Source organism: Rhinatrema bivittatum, chromosome 13 (genome assembly GCF_901001135.1).
Source record: "Rhinatrema bivittatum chromosome 13, aRhiBiv1.1, whole genome shotgun sequence".
NCBI classification, from domain to species: domain Eukaryota; kingdom Metazoa; phylum Chordata; class Amphibia; order Gymnophiona; family Rhinatrematidae; genus Rhinatrema; species Rhinatrema bivittatum.
This window is the reverse complement of record NC_042627.1, coordinates 296,723-312,179: the sequence shown is the minus strand read 5'-3', so window position 1 is coordinate 312,179 and position 15,457 is coordinate 296,723. Positions and strand designations below refer to the sequence as shown.

At 46.0% G+C, this 15,457-nt stretch overlaps 1 protein-coding gene across 7 annotated transcripts in view; it reads left to right on the top strand.

The window, feature by feature from the left end:
• The window catches only part of PATL1 (PAT1 homolog 1, processing body mRNA decay factor), a 166,867-nt gene that overhangs the window by 146,596 nt on the left and 4,814 nt on the right, over positions 1-15,457 (top strand). For 3 of the 7 annotated variants that reach the window (XM_029575735.1, XM_029575738.1, XM_029575733.1), the window contains one exon: positions 2,941-3,067. The exons of 2 other annotated variants lie outside the window; for them this stretch is intronic. In XM_029575735.1, the coding sequence (XP_029431595.1) occupies positions 2,941-3,031 (91 nt within the window). In that variant the 3' untranslated portion in view covers positions 3,032-3,067. Of the gene's footprint in view, positions 1-2,940; positions 3,068-5,649; positions 6,137-15,457 lie in introns of those variants that run through there. 2 more of the 7 variants (XM_029575734.1, XM_029575737.1) reach the window with 2 other exon arrangements.

The following is a 15,457-nucleotide window of genomic DNA, read 5'->3' as shown; positions in this document are numbered from 1 at the left end:
TTCTGTGGCTTATACTGTAACATCACATTGTTTTTATTGCTCCAAAAGAACTAATATACAAACTGAGCCATCTAATTGTCATTCCAACATTCAGAAGCATACCAATAGGCACTGAGGAGAGCTGCACCCTTTTCATCCTCTATGAATAGGTAATTGCACTGGAAAACAAATATCCCTTGATGAAGACCAGTTGGCCATCAGGGAATTGTATGAAGCGCCAACTAAATTGGTGCATTTCTATTCTAGTATTATTCATTAGGAAAATATACATTTCATGGATGAAAACAGGAAAAACACAGTTCAAGACCATTTGGAACTGAAATGTGGATTTCACTTCATATGTTTGTCATCGGTGATAAGATAGGCACAGCTAAGAATACAAAAAAAGCTCTCTCTTCCTTCCTCATTACATCTGCACTGCTTTAGCACATCCCCTTGTTGAAGACAGGAGCACAACATAAAACTAATTACGTAGCTGAAATATGTTTTAGTTCTGCTTTATTCTCCGTCTGCCTGAACCACAGGGTGCACTGCCTCAGTCTACAAGGTAAAAATCAACTTGTGAGTTCTGCACAGGTAAAATGTGACCTGCATCTTTCACTTATTCTCTGCAGTGAAGAGACATGTCTGCGCAGGCTTTTTTTGGAAGCTTTCCGATACTTGCACACTAGTTCTACTTTAAGTTTCTTTACCACTCATTCTTTCTGAGTTTCCTAAAACACAGGTACAGAGGTCAGGTAAAAACTGGGACCAGTAAGCAGTGTGGATATGATGCAGCGGCAGTAAAGGAGAGACTGCCCTGCTTGGTCCTCCTTCAGTCCACGGCAGTTAAGAGCCTTTGTAGAACTAGGAAGGCTGCCCAGTTAATCTCAGGTGAAGGTTTAACTGGCGAGTTTGTTTGACAAATGTGTGAAATTCTCTTCCTTTCTTTAGTAGCAAAAGTTGCTGATGGTACCATTTACAACATGAGGCAGCAACAGTGTAACTTTGTGATGAGCAGCACAATATCTGCTGGCTTTCCTGCACTATAGCAGTCCTCATGCAATGAATGAAGAAATGAAAATGAAACCAGGAAAAGATAATGGGCAGATTAGATAGGCCTGGTGGTCTTTATTTACTATCATATTCTCTGTTTATATATTTTTGTAAGGCAGTCTCCACTTGTTTTATTGTGGCTTTTGTGTAACTGTCCTTTCCTCTGCACTCATGAAGGTCAGTCCACACAAGTGGGTTATACATATCAACCAGCAGATGGAGACAGAGATAAACTGACTCACTGATGTCACACTCATATAGCAGACCTAAGCTTGCCAATATTCTCCGCCTTCAGCATAGCATTTCATGCTATGGACTGAGGCCTAGATAGGCTCAATCGGTTAAGGGGTGACTCCTGAAGTGAAAGTTTTCCAAATTGAATTGCTCTGATTAATAGGGATGTGAATCGTGTCCTCGATCGTCTTAACGATCGATTTCGGCTGGGAGGGGGAGGGAATCGTATTGTTGCCGTTTGGGGGGGTAAAATATCGTGAAAAATCGTTAAAAATCGAAAAATCGAAAAACCGGCACATTAAAACCCCCTAAAACCCACCCCCGACCCTTTAAATTAAATCCCCCACCCTCCCGAACCCCATCCCTCGCCGGAACAATCGTTAAAATCGAAAAATCGAAAAACCGGCACACTAAAACCCCCTAAAACCCACCCCCGACCCTTTAAATTAAATCCCCCACCCTCCCGAACCCCCCCCAAATAACTTAAATAACCTGCGGGTCCAGCGGCGGTCCGGAACGGGCTCCTGCTCCTCAATCTTGTCGTCTTCAGCCAGCGCCATTTTCCAAAATGGCGCCGAAAAATGGCGGCGGCCATAGACGAAAAAGATTGGACGGCAGGAGGTCCTTCCGGACCCCCGCTGGACTTTTGGCAAGTCTCGTGGGGGTCAGGAGGCCCCCCACAAGCTGGCCAAAAGTTCCTGGAGGTCCAGCGGGGGTCAGGGAGCGATTTCCCGCCGCGAATCGTTTTCGTACGGAAAATGGCGCCGGCAGGAGATCGACTGCAGGAGGTCGTTCAGCGAGGCGCCGGAACCCTCGCTGAACGACCTCCTGCAGTCGATCTCCTGCCGGCGCCATTTTCCGTACGAAAACGATTCGCGGCGGGAAATCGCTCCCTGACCCCCGCTGGACCTCCAGGAACTTTTGGCCAGCTTGTGGGGGGCCTCCTGACCCCCACGAGACTTGCCAAAAGTCCAGCGGGGGTCCGGAAGGACCTCCTGCCGTCCAATCTTTTTCGTCTATGGCCGCCGCCATTTTTCGGCGCCATTTTGGAAAATGGCGCCGGCTGAAGACGACAAGATTCAGGAGCAGGAGCCCGTTCCGGACCGCTGCCGTTCCGGACCGCCGCTGGACCCGCAGGTTATTTAAGTTATTTGGGGGGGGGTTCGGGAGGGTGGGGGATTTAATTTAAAGGGTCGGGGGTGGGTTTTAGGGGGTTTTAGTGTGCCGGCTCACGATTCTAACGATTTATAACGATAAATCGTTAGAATCTGTATTGTATTGTGTTCCATAACGGTTTAAGACGATATTAAAATTATCGGACGATAATTTTAATCGTCCTAAAACGATTCACATCCCTACTGATTAACACAGAGCAGGAGAAAGGGTTTGTTTTTTTTTGTCTGCACAGGCTGTGTCTTGGGTGGAGTTAGTTATCTCAGTTGGTGAGCTATAGCTTGGTGAAGTGGTCTTCATTGCATACCTTCTCCAAACATTATCGTTTGGATATTAGGGTTTGGGAAGACACGTCTTTTGCCAGTACAGTGTTGCAGGGAGCGCAGGCAGCCTCCTGCCTGATAAGTACATTTAGTACATTCTACTTGTATGAACTGGCCTGCCTGAATGCAGTGGAAGGTGAAATTTCTACTTGCTTGATATTTTCCTTTCCTCTAGGACAGGTAGGCCAATCCATATTCCCACCCTGGATTGCCTGTACGGTATTTTCTTTATCCTCCTCAAGGACATTCTCAGAGACAGAACTTGAAGGCCGATGAGGATGTCCGGGTCACTGAGAGACTTGGTAAGTGTGTGCCTGCTTTACCTGTTACAATTATTTTATTTACTTCTCTTCCGAGTCCAGTGCTTTTCCTCACTGGAAGAAAAAAAAGGTGAGTGGTTGGATGAGGAAATGTATAGCGTTGAAGTTCGTGGTATTCAGTTGTCCTCAGTTTTTTTCCAGGAATACGGGCAGGCTGATGTCTTAGCTGTGCTATGTCTGTGTGACATCAGTGAGTCAGTTAATCTCCATCTGCTGGTTGGCATGCATAACCTACTTGTGTGGACTGACTGAGGAAAGGAAATTATCAGGTAAGTAATAATTTCACCTTTCACTGTGTAAACTGAATTCACTACCTCTGTTACCAGATTTCCTTTTTAGAATCTTTATACCAAGGGATGAAACCCTATGTCAGTAAGATAATAGATAATAGCAAAACAAATAAGAATAACAGACAAAGGGTTTGTCTCTGTCCTCCTACTATCATTCTTGTTTCTGGGAGATATGAGTCTGTTTTTTTAAAGAGAGATATGATGGTTTCCTATACATAGGTCCTGATTGGCCATGTCCAAGATTATACCAGGGGCTCCTGACCTATATGCAGCTCTTTGTTATCCCTTCCCTTCCAGCTCTGGCAGAAGAGATTAGTATTACATGCAAGCAGATGCATCTCTCTTCCTTCTCTCCTGTCCTGGTGTCAGGCTGCAGTTCAAAGTCCCACAAGATTACCCATAGTTTAATGGGGTACCATGGAACATCTGTCTGCAGCTCCTATTAACGCACAGTGGGCCGATGTAATAAGGTGCGCTGAAACTGCCGTGGGTTTGTGCACGCATGTACTCGTGTTTTCCCATGCAAAGCTCAATACGGGGATGTAATAAAGGTTTTGTGTGCAGGAAAAAAATACGTATGAATGTGCTTACTGCCCCGTAGCTTTTCTGCACGAGTACATGCTAATGGCATGCAAAGGAGGCAATTACCTAATCATGGGCAATGCAGGGAGCCGCATTAATGCTAGTGTGGGTTTTTTACCACCACAGTCAGAGCATAAGTTAAATGACAGCGCCGACTCGGGGGGGTCATTTTATTCCATTGCTTGCTTTGATGTGGTATGGTTGTGTGTCCGTGCAGCTCTGGTGTGATTTAGATGATGGAGATTTCTGATTGTGTCCAACTGTTCCTGATGCTGTGGTATATCCTGCGGGTTCACCAAAGAATGACAGCAGCAGAAGGTTTGGCAGGTGATAGAGGACATGGCAGGAGAGAGAGGATCCGGAGGAAACAGGTGGAGAAGGGATCGTGAGGAGCAGGCTGTTCCAGCTGGAAAGGGAGTGGATATTTCACCACAGGACCACGCTGATGTAGATGCCAGAGTCGGATGTCATGAGGACTTACAGACTGAGCTCTAGGGCTATCATGGGCCTGTGACTACCTTGGGAAGCTTGCTGGACAGACTAGATGGGCCATTTTGGTCTTTTTCTGCCATCATTACTATGTTACTTTGTTATGTATGAAGAGCTCAGAGAGGACATTGATCCTCTCACAGAGCATGGACATGTCATCCCAGGCCTGGTGAAGCTGCTCAGAGCCCTTCGTTTTCTGGCCAGAATATGGTAGCAAGCCACATTCTCCTGTCACTTCACCCAGGTATTGAGGACCATGCTGAAGAGGGTCAAGCAGTACATGAAATACCCACAGCAGCTTTGGGAGAGGCAACAAATGAAGAGAGTATTTTTCGATGTGATGGGAGCTATCGACCTTACCCATGTGGCTTTCACCACTCCTCGTGGAAGAGAGATGGCATACCGAAATAGAAAGCATTACCACTTCCTCAACGTGCAAGTCGTGTGTAAGGATGACCAGAAGTTTCTCAGTGAGGTGGCAAAATTCCCTGAAAGCAGCCATGATTCTTTCATCCTGCCGCAGTCAGCACTAGCACAGCAATTCACTGAAGGAAAATATGAAGGCTGGTTGCTGGATATGTGTGAAAAAAAAAGCTGGTACAAGTACTTAGATTACATTTCAATCAGCTCTATGGGGTACATGTGCACAATTTAAAAAGTGTGATGGGGTATTAATCAAGGCATAGTAGTAAGTGCTTAATTGTACATTGGTAGCAAGGTGCTCACTTATCTGTAAGTACTTTAAAAAATTGTGGTTTGGTATAAAAAGGGGTATATAATGTTCAACGTTTTTCGTTAGCTTTGTTTTGGAAAGTGGGGGATTACTCAGCAGTTCTCAGTTATTCTATGTAGACCAGGTTAGTGGAGGAGGAGGGCTAATAGTTTTGTACCTTTTTTTTTAAATTGGATTTGAAGAGGTTGCTGTCATTGATACCACCATGTTTTTGAGGGTAGATAAAATAGGCAGCCAGGAAATTCATCTATTATTTCATATAACTGTTTTTTTTTTTTGTTTTGTTAGTTTGGCCTTTAAAGGATATGGAGGTTCCTGAGTTAGAGAACAAACAGTAAAGAATGAGCCAAAGGCAAAATAGTAATTTTTTTAAATTGTACATAGGAGTCTCATTTGTAATTTAAAAATGTTACAGATGTCAGCTTAAAGGAATCTAGTTAATTTAAAACAAAATAATTTTTTTTCTACAGGTGATGCTGGCTATGCATGCAAATCATAGCTGCTAACACCACTTGCGGTTCCTAGGCCGACTTCTGAATTGAGGTACCAAGAGGCACATGTAAGGACGCGGAGCATCATAGAGAGAATATTTGGTCTCCTCAAGAGTTGTTTTCGATGCCTGGATCACTCAGGAGGGGCACTATAATACTCTCCTGAGAAAGTAGCGGACATTGTAGTGGCCTGCTGCAAGCTTCACAACTTCACTCTGCAGCATGGTCTTCCACAGGACATTAATCCTGACCTGGAGGGAGAGCTAGATTGACCTCGGCAGATCCCAGAGAGAACATAGCCAGGGGAAATGAGGTCAGGAGGCATGTCATACAAGACTTTTTTGGAGATCGACAATAAAGACTGTGCCTTAATGGGTACCTCTTCAGCCATTTTTTGTCCTTGTTCATACTTGTTACTATTGTTAATAAATGTTTATTTCTTCACAAAATACTTTTTTTAAATGTTCTCTGTCTCTTTGGATGCTGTTGTTGGTATGAATGGTCTTTGTGTTTGCCAGCCTAGAATCCAGGATCTTTACAGAACTGGGCAGGCAACACACGTTGCAATTAATTTTCCTTCACACTTGGGTCATAGTCTTTAGGTTCATAGACACCAGTACTCTAATATTAGTGTGCTGGGAACTGGAGATTTCCACACAGTTTTGGGAGGGATGATGGGAAAGGGGGATGGAAATAAGACAGGGTGGGAGAGGTAGTAGTGTATAGAGGGGTTGGTACTGCGAGAGTGGGAGAGGAAGGTGTTAGGATAAATCCCTGCTTCGGGAGGGGGGGAAGAGAGTATATTGGGTTTGGTGGACTTTTTGGAGGGGGTAGGTAAGCTGAGAAAAAGGGTGGTGGGAGAGGGGTGAATGGAGCTAATAGTTGAAAGTGAGGTTAGTAGTGGGGGAGGGGAGGATATGGTGTTAGGAAAAAACCTATGCTGTGAGAGGAGGGAAGGGGGAGGAGAGAGTAGTGGGGTTGATGAACTTTTGAGAGGGGGAAGGAGGATGGGAAAAGGTGGTTAGAGAGGGGTGGGTGAAAGTAACACTTGGAAGGGGGTCAGTAGAGGGGGAGGATAAGGGGTTAAGAGAAACCTGCTTAGCTAGGCACCTTTCTGGTAGCCGAAGCACCCCAATTCGCACCCAGCTGAGTGTCTATCTTGGTGCTTGAGCGGCCAGCTTAGCTAGGCGCCTTTCTGTGCTCCCAAGTGCCTATCTCTGTGCCCGAGCAGCCAGATTCCTGTTTAGCTAAGTGCCTTTCTAGGCACTGTTGGTATGCACGTAGATCCACATTAACCTATCATTAAAATCATCCATTGTACCTGAAGACTGGAGGGTGGCCAATGTAACCCCAATATTTAAAAAAGGCTCCAGGGGCGATCCGGGTAACTATAGACCAGTGAGCCTGACTTCAGTGCCGGAAAAAATAGTGGAAACTATTCTCAAGATCAAAATCGTAGAGCATATAGAAAGACATGATTTAATGGGACACAGTCAACATGGATTTACCCAAGGGAAGTCTTGCCTAACAAATCTTCATTTTTTTGAAGGGATTAATAAACATGTGGATAAAGGTGAACCGGTAGATGTAGTGTATTTGGATTTTTAGAAGGCGTTTCACAAAGTCCCTCATGAGAGGCTTCTACGAAAAATAAAAAGTCATGGGATAGGAGGCGATGTCCTTTCGTGGATTACAAACTGGTTAAAACACAGGAAACAGAGAGTAGGATTAAATGGTCAATTTTTTCAGTGGAAAAGGGTAAACAGTGGAGTGCCTCAGGGATCTGTACGTGGATCGGTGCTTTTCAATATATATATATAAATGATCTGGAAAGGAATACGACGAGTGAGGTTATCAAATTTGTGGATGATACAAAATTATTCAGAGTAGTTAAATCACAAGCAGACTGTGATACATTACAGGAGGACCGTGCAAGACTGGAAGATTGGGCATCCAAATGGCAGATGAAATTTAATGGGGACAAGTGCAAGGTGTTGCATATAGGGAAAAATAACCCTTGCTGTAGTTACACGATGTTAGGTTCCATATTAGGAGCTACCACCCAGGAAAAAGATCTAGGCGTCATAGTGGATAACACATTGAAATCGTCGGTTCAGTGTGCTGCAGCAGTCAAAAAAGAAAACAGAATGTTGGGAATTATTAGGAAGGGAATGGTGAATAAAACGGAAAATGTCATAATGCCTCTGTATCACTCCATGGTGAGACCGCACCTTGAATACTGTGTACAATTCTGGTCGCTGCATCTCAAAAAATATATAGTTGCAATGGAGAAGGTACAGAAAAGGGCAACCAAAATGATAAAGGGGATGGAACAGCTCCCCTATGAGGAAAGGCTGAAGAGGTTAGGGCTGTTCAGCTTGGAGAAGAGATGGCTGAGGGGGGATATGATAGAGGTCTTTAAAATCATGAGAAGTCTTGAACTAGTAGATGTGAATCTGTTATTTACACTTTCGAATAATAGAAGGACTAGGGGGCATTCCATGAAGTTAGCAAGTACCACATTTAAGACTAATCGGAGAAAATTCTTTTTCACTCAACGCACAATAAAGCTTTGGAATTTGTTGCCAGAGGATGTGGTTAGTGCAGTTAGTGTAGCTGGGTTCAAAAAAGGTTTGCATAAGTTCTTGGAGGAGAAGTCCATTAATGGCTATTAATCAATTATACTTAGGGAATAACCACTGCTATTAATTGCATCAGTAGCATGGGATCTTCTTAGTGTTTGGGTAATTGCCAGGTTCTTATGGCCTGGATTGGCCACTGTTGGAAACAGGTTGCTGCTCTTGATGGACCCTTGGTCTGACCCAGCATGGCAGTTTCTTATGTTCTTAAGTTCTTAAATGCGCACGCACGTGTTAATACTAACTTCTGCGAGGACGGAACTGGATATGTCACCACAATGCCTCCAGCCCAATTTTACCACCTGGGACGTTGCCCTTTTGGCATCTCTCGAGGTAACTAATTAAGCTAATTTATATAGGTGATCTGGTGAGAGGTGCAATATGAGAAGAATGGCCATCGCATGGGAGGAACTCAAGATTGAGTTTGATAGAGGAACTTCTCACGCACGTGGAGTAAGTAGTGCCTGGGTCAGGGGGCTTGGACTGGGTACTTAATTTCTGGGGTACGATCTCTAGAATTTGGAAGTTAGAATGTTGAGCATGGGGTGGGTCATTAGTATTAGTTGTGAACATTATGCAAAAAGCCATAGTTTTATTTATATTAAAGTATTGATGCATAAATTGTAAAGCAATGTTACATTTAGGTTTGTGCATTTTCATTTTATAGATTTAGGACCTCAAGAAGACTACCAGATGACTTTGTTTAAAAAAAAAAAAAAAAAGATGGCTGGGTGTCTGGAGCGGATGCAGGCTCTGCAGGCTGGGACTGGTTGTAAGTTTTATCTCTAGCCATGTAGGCCATAATTTGTCTGTATAGATTGTTTCCTGTGGAATTCACACATCGACCCACTGCTGACAGAATTTCTCATTCACAAACTTTGTCCTATTTTGTAAAACCTCTATTATGTTTCTTCAGATATTACTTTTTACATGCCATACTCAACATCTATATATCCAATGTCATGCCCCTTCATGCGTCGCTATGTAGACCACCAACCCACGCTTCAGACTGTTAACGTGTTATGAATCCTGCCCGCGGAGCTACTCCCCGCGAGCAGGCCTCTCACCTCCTATGCTGCCTTCTCCGGCGTGGCACGGAACCGCTGACATCCTTCGCGGTGGGAGCCGTGTTGGCTTGTCCTCTTCGCTGCGGCAGGAGCCGCGGACTTCGGAGTGCCTCCCCAGCATGGCGGGCCTGCCGCCATGTCTCTACGAGGTAGGGACCGTCACCAACGTCTGCTTCATCGTCACGGCCAGAGGCCGCAGTCTCCGGGCTTTCCTGGCAGCCGGAGCCGCCTTCGTTCCCTCCTGCAGCGGCAGAAGCCACTTCAGACGGGGCCTGCTCCTTGGCCCAGCCCTGCTTCTCAGTCTACGACGTCTGTGCAGGGCCGCTGACCATGATCCTGCATAACTTCCTGTTTCCTCTCTAGACACGCGGCCACGCCTTCTTACCAGATTTAAAGGGCCCACAGCCGGATATGCCCTGGGCCCCACCTAAGGACTGTGTCATGTCTCAGCCTATATAAGAGCTTCTTCTCCACTTCAGCTTTGCCTTGCTTTGGAGTTACTTGCATCTGGAAGTCTAGTCTTCCAGTGCTCTGTCAGGTCTTCGTTGGAGCTCCATGTCTCGTCTGCTTCCTGTGTTCATGGTTTCCTGATGTTCCATGTCTTCGTGTCCTGAGATTCCTAGTCCAGGCTTCCTGATGTTCCGAGGTTTCGCTCCTCCTTAGTCTGTTTCGAGTCCTCCGGATCCTCCAGCTCCTGTGGTTCTCCGGATGACACCTTGCTTCATCATTGGAGTTTCGTCTCAGCTGGATTCCCTTCCTGTGCTTGTTCCGCTCTCCGCATAGTCCGTGACCAGCCTCTTCAGGTTGTGTAGGGCATGCAGTGGGACAGGGTGGTCTGCGACCAGCCCATTGGGTCCGCCCTTGTCGGTGGGCTGTGTAGGGTGCCCTGAGAGACAGTGCCAATGTCTGAACCTTCCAAGTTCCTCGTCTCGTTTAGAGTCTTCCAAGTTCCTTGTGCACATCCACTTCCAGAGTCTTCTCGTCTCATCTAGAGTCTTCTGTGTCACAAGACCTCTGTCTGCCCTCATCCTCAGTCCGGCTTGCTGCTTCTTGCCGATACCTAGCGGCAGGTACAAAAGGGCTGGGAACGGTCGGAGGACTATTCACTAATCAACTTAATGTTGTTGGCTTTCAGAAGCATGCAGGTCCGGCAGCGGGTTAGACTTTGTCTTCGCCCATGCTGGGACATGCCTCGCCAACCCTTGTGCTGTCTTGGATTTGTCTGGGATCGTGCCGAGGCCCAAGGGCACACGAAATCCCCTCAAGTTGGGATCGCTCTCCTAGTGGCCCCCTAATATAACACAACAAGTGCAAAACATAAAAATAACTTCTGAGAATCTTGGCCAAATAGGGCTGTGCAGATAGGCTTTCGTCAGATCCGGGTCTGCTAGAAAATCTCCTTTTCGAACTGCTACAATTAGCATCCACAGCTCTTCCAACTGGAAATGTGGACCTGCAACGCCTTTGCTTGGATCGGGACCCACACTGGGACACCAAGAAAGCATCCTATCCCACTGGTCTGACATGATCCTGGTCTACTCCTCACAGAAATGAGCCAATCTCCATCCTACTGTTTCAACCAAAGAGATCATCTGCCTGACTTCATTGCAAAGTGTAACTTCTTCCGGTCCTCGGACTGGCACCACACCTGGAAATCCAGTGGGAACCCCGAAAGGACTGCTGCCGACCTGAAGACTGCTTTTTGCCTCACGCCCGCGGCCAACTTACTAGACCTAAAAACACCACACGTCCCTAATTTGGGCACACAGCGGAAAAGTCTTCTTGACAGCTTTCTTGTCCTCTGGCAAACTATATCCCCATGGAATCCTCCAGGATTTTCAACAATTGGTCCAGGTCCTCCTCAAACAACCACTTCCCCTTAAAGGAAGGTTACTCAACCACAGGAGTCTACATGTCGCCAGCAGAAACCATATTTCAGGCTGATGTCCGCACCAAATTATACTGGACATCTGCCCCCTAGGGCACACCTGCCTCAAACCTAGTTCCTGATTCCAGCTAACACAAATAGCACGTTGAAGACTCAAGGCTACGACCTCAAACCCTCTCTTCAACAGACGCCGTACAGCTCTGTCGACCCTGCCACCAGAATGGCCATCCTCTTGGTCACTGCCAGCACTGCCGTATCCACCTTTGGAAACTTCTAGAGCTCCAAGGTCTCTTCCGGCTAGGAGAACTGCTTGAACATGGCCTTAGCCACCATCAGACCGGCCTCAGGAGAAGCCCAATCAAGTACAATGAGCTTCTTCCTTTTCCTCGATTCATCCAGAACAGAACCTCTTCCTTGTCTGAGTGCTCATGCGTGACTCAGATCCCCTGTTCCCCTAGCACAAGGGGAATAATAAGAGTTAGTTCCTTCTTAGGGACCTCATCCGTATCAGGATTTATCACCAGCTTGTACTCCCACAGGAACAACATCTGGATGGTCTTGGGGACCATCATGCGGGCCCTCCTGGAGACTGAACCCTTGAGGACCGTCACCATCAGAAACAACGGAAGTCTCCAAATCCATACCAGATAGGTGTCCCAGACTAAGGAGTCAAATGAACTCCACCAGACTGTTTGTGTGTGTCCGCTTTAGAAGTCTCAGCCTAGCGATGGGACTCCTGCTCCTTTGTCCTTCCTTCTGTTCCCTATAAGCCTAATGGAGCAAAAGGACAAAGTTTGAGGAAAACTCCTCTGGTCCCCAATGTCCTACCAGAGAGTAACTTCACTGGGAACGGGAAGAGAGCTTAACTCCCAAGCTGCTGCTCCACATGCAGTCAAAATGTCAGTCATACCTTCTGACCTTCCCGGGGCCTCTTGAGCGAAACCCAACAATCGGGTACAGCGCATGTTAATTATGCTTCCGGCGGAGGTCCCGTCCCCCCCCCCCCCCCCCCCCCCCGATCCACAGACAGCACACCAGCAGACCTTAGTGAGGCCCAATAACCTCAAACTACTGGCCCTGAACACTTTCCAGGACTGAGCGAAAAGCGCTATGGTGCTGCCACAGCCAACACCAAAAAATAGGACAGAGGAGAAAAGGGAGAGTAACTCCCTAGCTACTGTCCCATAATCAGTCAAAATGGCTGCCGTCCTCTCTGCCTCTTCCTCCCCCCCCCCCCCGAAAGGGACCAGATGACCAGGCGCAGCGATTGGTAACTGTGCCACCCATGGAGGACACTACCCCTCCAGGGGCATAGACAGCACACAACACAAGAACATAAGAAATTGCCATGCTGGGTCAGACCAAGGGTCCATCAAGAGCAGCATCCTGTTTCCATCTGTAAACCGTTGTGATGGTATATACTGAACGACGGTATAGAAAAGATTTTAAATAAATAAACTTATCCACATTAAATTTCATCTGCCATTTGGATGCCCAATTTTCCAGTCTCACAAGGTCTTCCTGCAATTTATCACAATCTGCTTGTGATTTAACTACTCTGAACAATTTTGTATCATCTGCAAATTTGATTACCTCACTCATCTTTCTTTCCAGATCATTTATAAATATATTGAAAGTAAGGGTCCCAATTCAGATCCCTGTGGCACTCCACTGCCCACTCCCTGTCCATTTAATCCTACTCTCTGTTTCTTGTCTTTTAACCAGTTTGTAATCCACGAAAGGACATCGCCTCCTATCCCATGACTTTTTACTTTTCTTAAAAACCTCTAATGAGGGACTTTGTCAAACGCCTTCTGAAAATCCAAATATTCTACATCTACCGGTTCACCTTGATCCACATGTTTATTAACACCTTCAAAAAAATGAAGTAGATTTGTTAGGCCAGACTTCCCTTGGGTAAATCCATGTTGACTGTGTTCCATTAAACCATGTCTTTCTATATGCTCTACGATTTTGATCTTGAGAATAATTTCCACTATTTTTCCCCGCCACTAAAGTCAGGCTCACTGGTCTATAGTTACCCGGATCGCCCCTGGAGATATTTTTAAATATTGGGGTTACATTGGCCACCCTCCAGTCTTTAGGTACAATGGATGATTTTAATGATAGGTTACAAATTTTAACTAATAGATCAGAAATTTCATACTGGCAGGCAAGTACCCTAGGATGCATACCATCCGGTCCAGGTGATTTGCTACTCTTTAGTTTGTCAATCTGGCCTACTACATCTTCCAGGTTCACAGTGATTTCGTCAGAACTCATCACCCCTGAAAACCATCTCTGGAACTGGTATCTCCCCAACATCCTCATTAGAAAACACAGAAGCAGGTTTGGTTTCCATACTACGGGACCTCTCAGTCCAGCAACCAATTTGCCTGGGCACAGCACCAACTCTAATAACACAGAATGACGGGCTGTTGTGTCATCCGACCCTCCAGTCTTTGTCTCTGATGGTATGGATGTTGAAAGGTTGATTCTTCAATCCCTTAACCCATCTAATAATGTGTATACCTACAGTACCTGAATGTAATCCTTTCTAATGATATGTAATACCTACAGTACCTAAATTTAATCCACTTCGAAGTGTTGAAAAAAGTGTGAAAAAGTGGAATATAATGTAAATTAAAAAAAAAGTGTCACAGGTATTCATAGCTTCACGAAAGCCTTCTACTAGGAAATCTTACCATTCAAAATGGAACAGATTTCTCCTTGTGGTGCATGACAAATATGGTTCCTAGACTACCTCTGGCACCTTTCAGAGTCTGGCCTACAAACGTCTCCATCCGAGTACATGTAAGTACCATAGCTGCTTACCATACAGGTATAGGATGATGCCTTAATTTCGGTGCAACCACTTGTAGGACACTTCTGAGAGGCTTGCTACACAACTGAAGCCGCCTCTGCGTCCCCCAATTGCGGCAATGGACCTCAGTGTTGTGCTAGCACGGCTCATGTGACTTCCGTTCAGCCACCTCACTCCTGCGAGCTCCAACATATCACTTGGAAAGTAATCTCCTAGTGGCTATAACATCAGCTCGCAGAGTCAGTGAGCTACAGGCACTGGTAACATACCCATCTTATACAAGATTTCTCATGACCTTGTAGTGCGCTGCATTCACCCTAAATTCTTGCCAAAGGTAGTATCTGAATTTCCACCTATATCAATCCATAATACTACCCACCTTTTTTCCAAAACCTCACTCACACCCAGGTGAGCGGCCCTGCATTCCTTGGACTGTAAGTGTGCGCTCGCTTTTTATTTAGACCACACTACAGCCCGTAGGAAGTCCACCCAACTTTTTGTCTCTTTTGATAAGACCAAATTGGGAGTTGCGATGAGCAAGCAGACCCTGTCCACCTGGCTGGTGGACTGTATTTCCTTCTGCTACCAACAAGCAGGCCTTCTGCTAGAGGGATGCGTGAAAGCGCATTCAGTCAGAGCCATAGCAACGTCAGTAGTGCACCTCCAGTACCTATTGCTGATATCTGTAGAGCTGCTACTTGGAGCTGTCTTCATACCTTTGCGGCTCATTACTCTCTCGACAAGACTGCATCTTTGGCCATCTGTACTGGTTGTAATTTGGTTTCCAGTTAATAACTCAATTCTTCCTTCCTACCACCCACTGTGAAATTCAGGCTGCCCTCCATAACTAACAGCACCCCTATGGTTGTGCCTGTTGCACATTGTTGGGTGCTGCTTGGTTGACTCTGTTCGTGCATCCTGTAGCTCGCTATTCACTCATATGTGAGGACTACCATCCTGCTTGTCCTGGGAGAAAGCAGAGTTGCTTACCTATAACAGGTGTTCTCCCAGGACAGCAGAATGTTAGTTCTCACAAAACCCACCCACCACCCCACGGAGTTGGGTTCGCTTATGTTTTATTTTATTTTTCGCTCATACTTCCTTTCGGTCTGCTACCACTCCACGCACATTTACCAAGGTCATGGTGGTAGTGGCGGCCTTCCTCCGCCGAGAGGGTATACTGGTCCATCCTTACCTGGACGACTGGCTCATTTGGGCAAAATCGGAGAAACTTTGCGTGATTGCAGTCAACAGAGTCTTGTCATTTCTCACCTCCCTCAGTTGGATAGTCAATTTCCCCAAGAGCAACCTCAAGCCCTCTCAAGTACTGGAATTTTTAGGGGCACGCTTCGACTCACGTGTGGGCAAA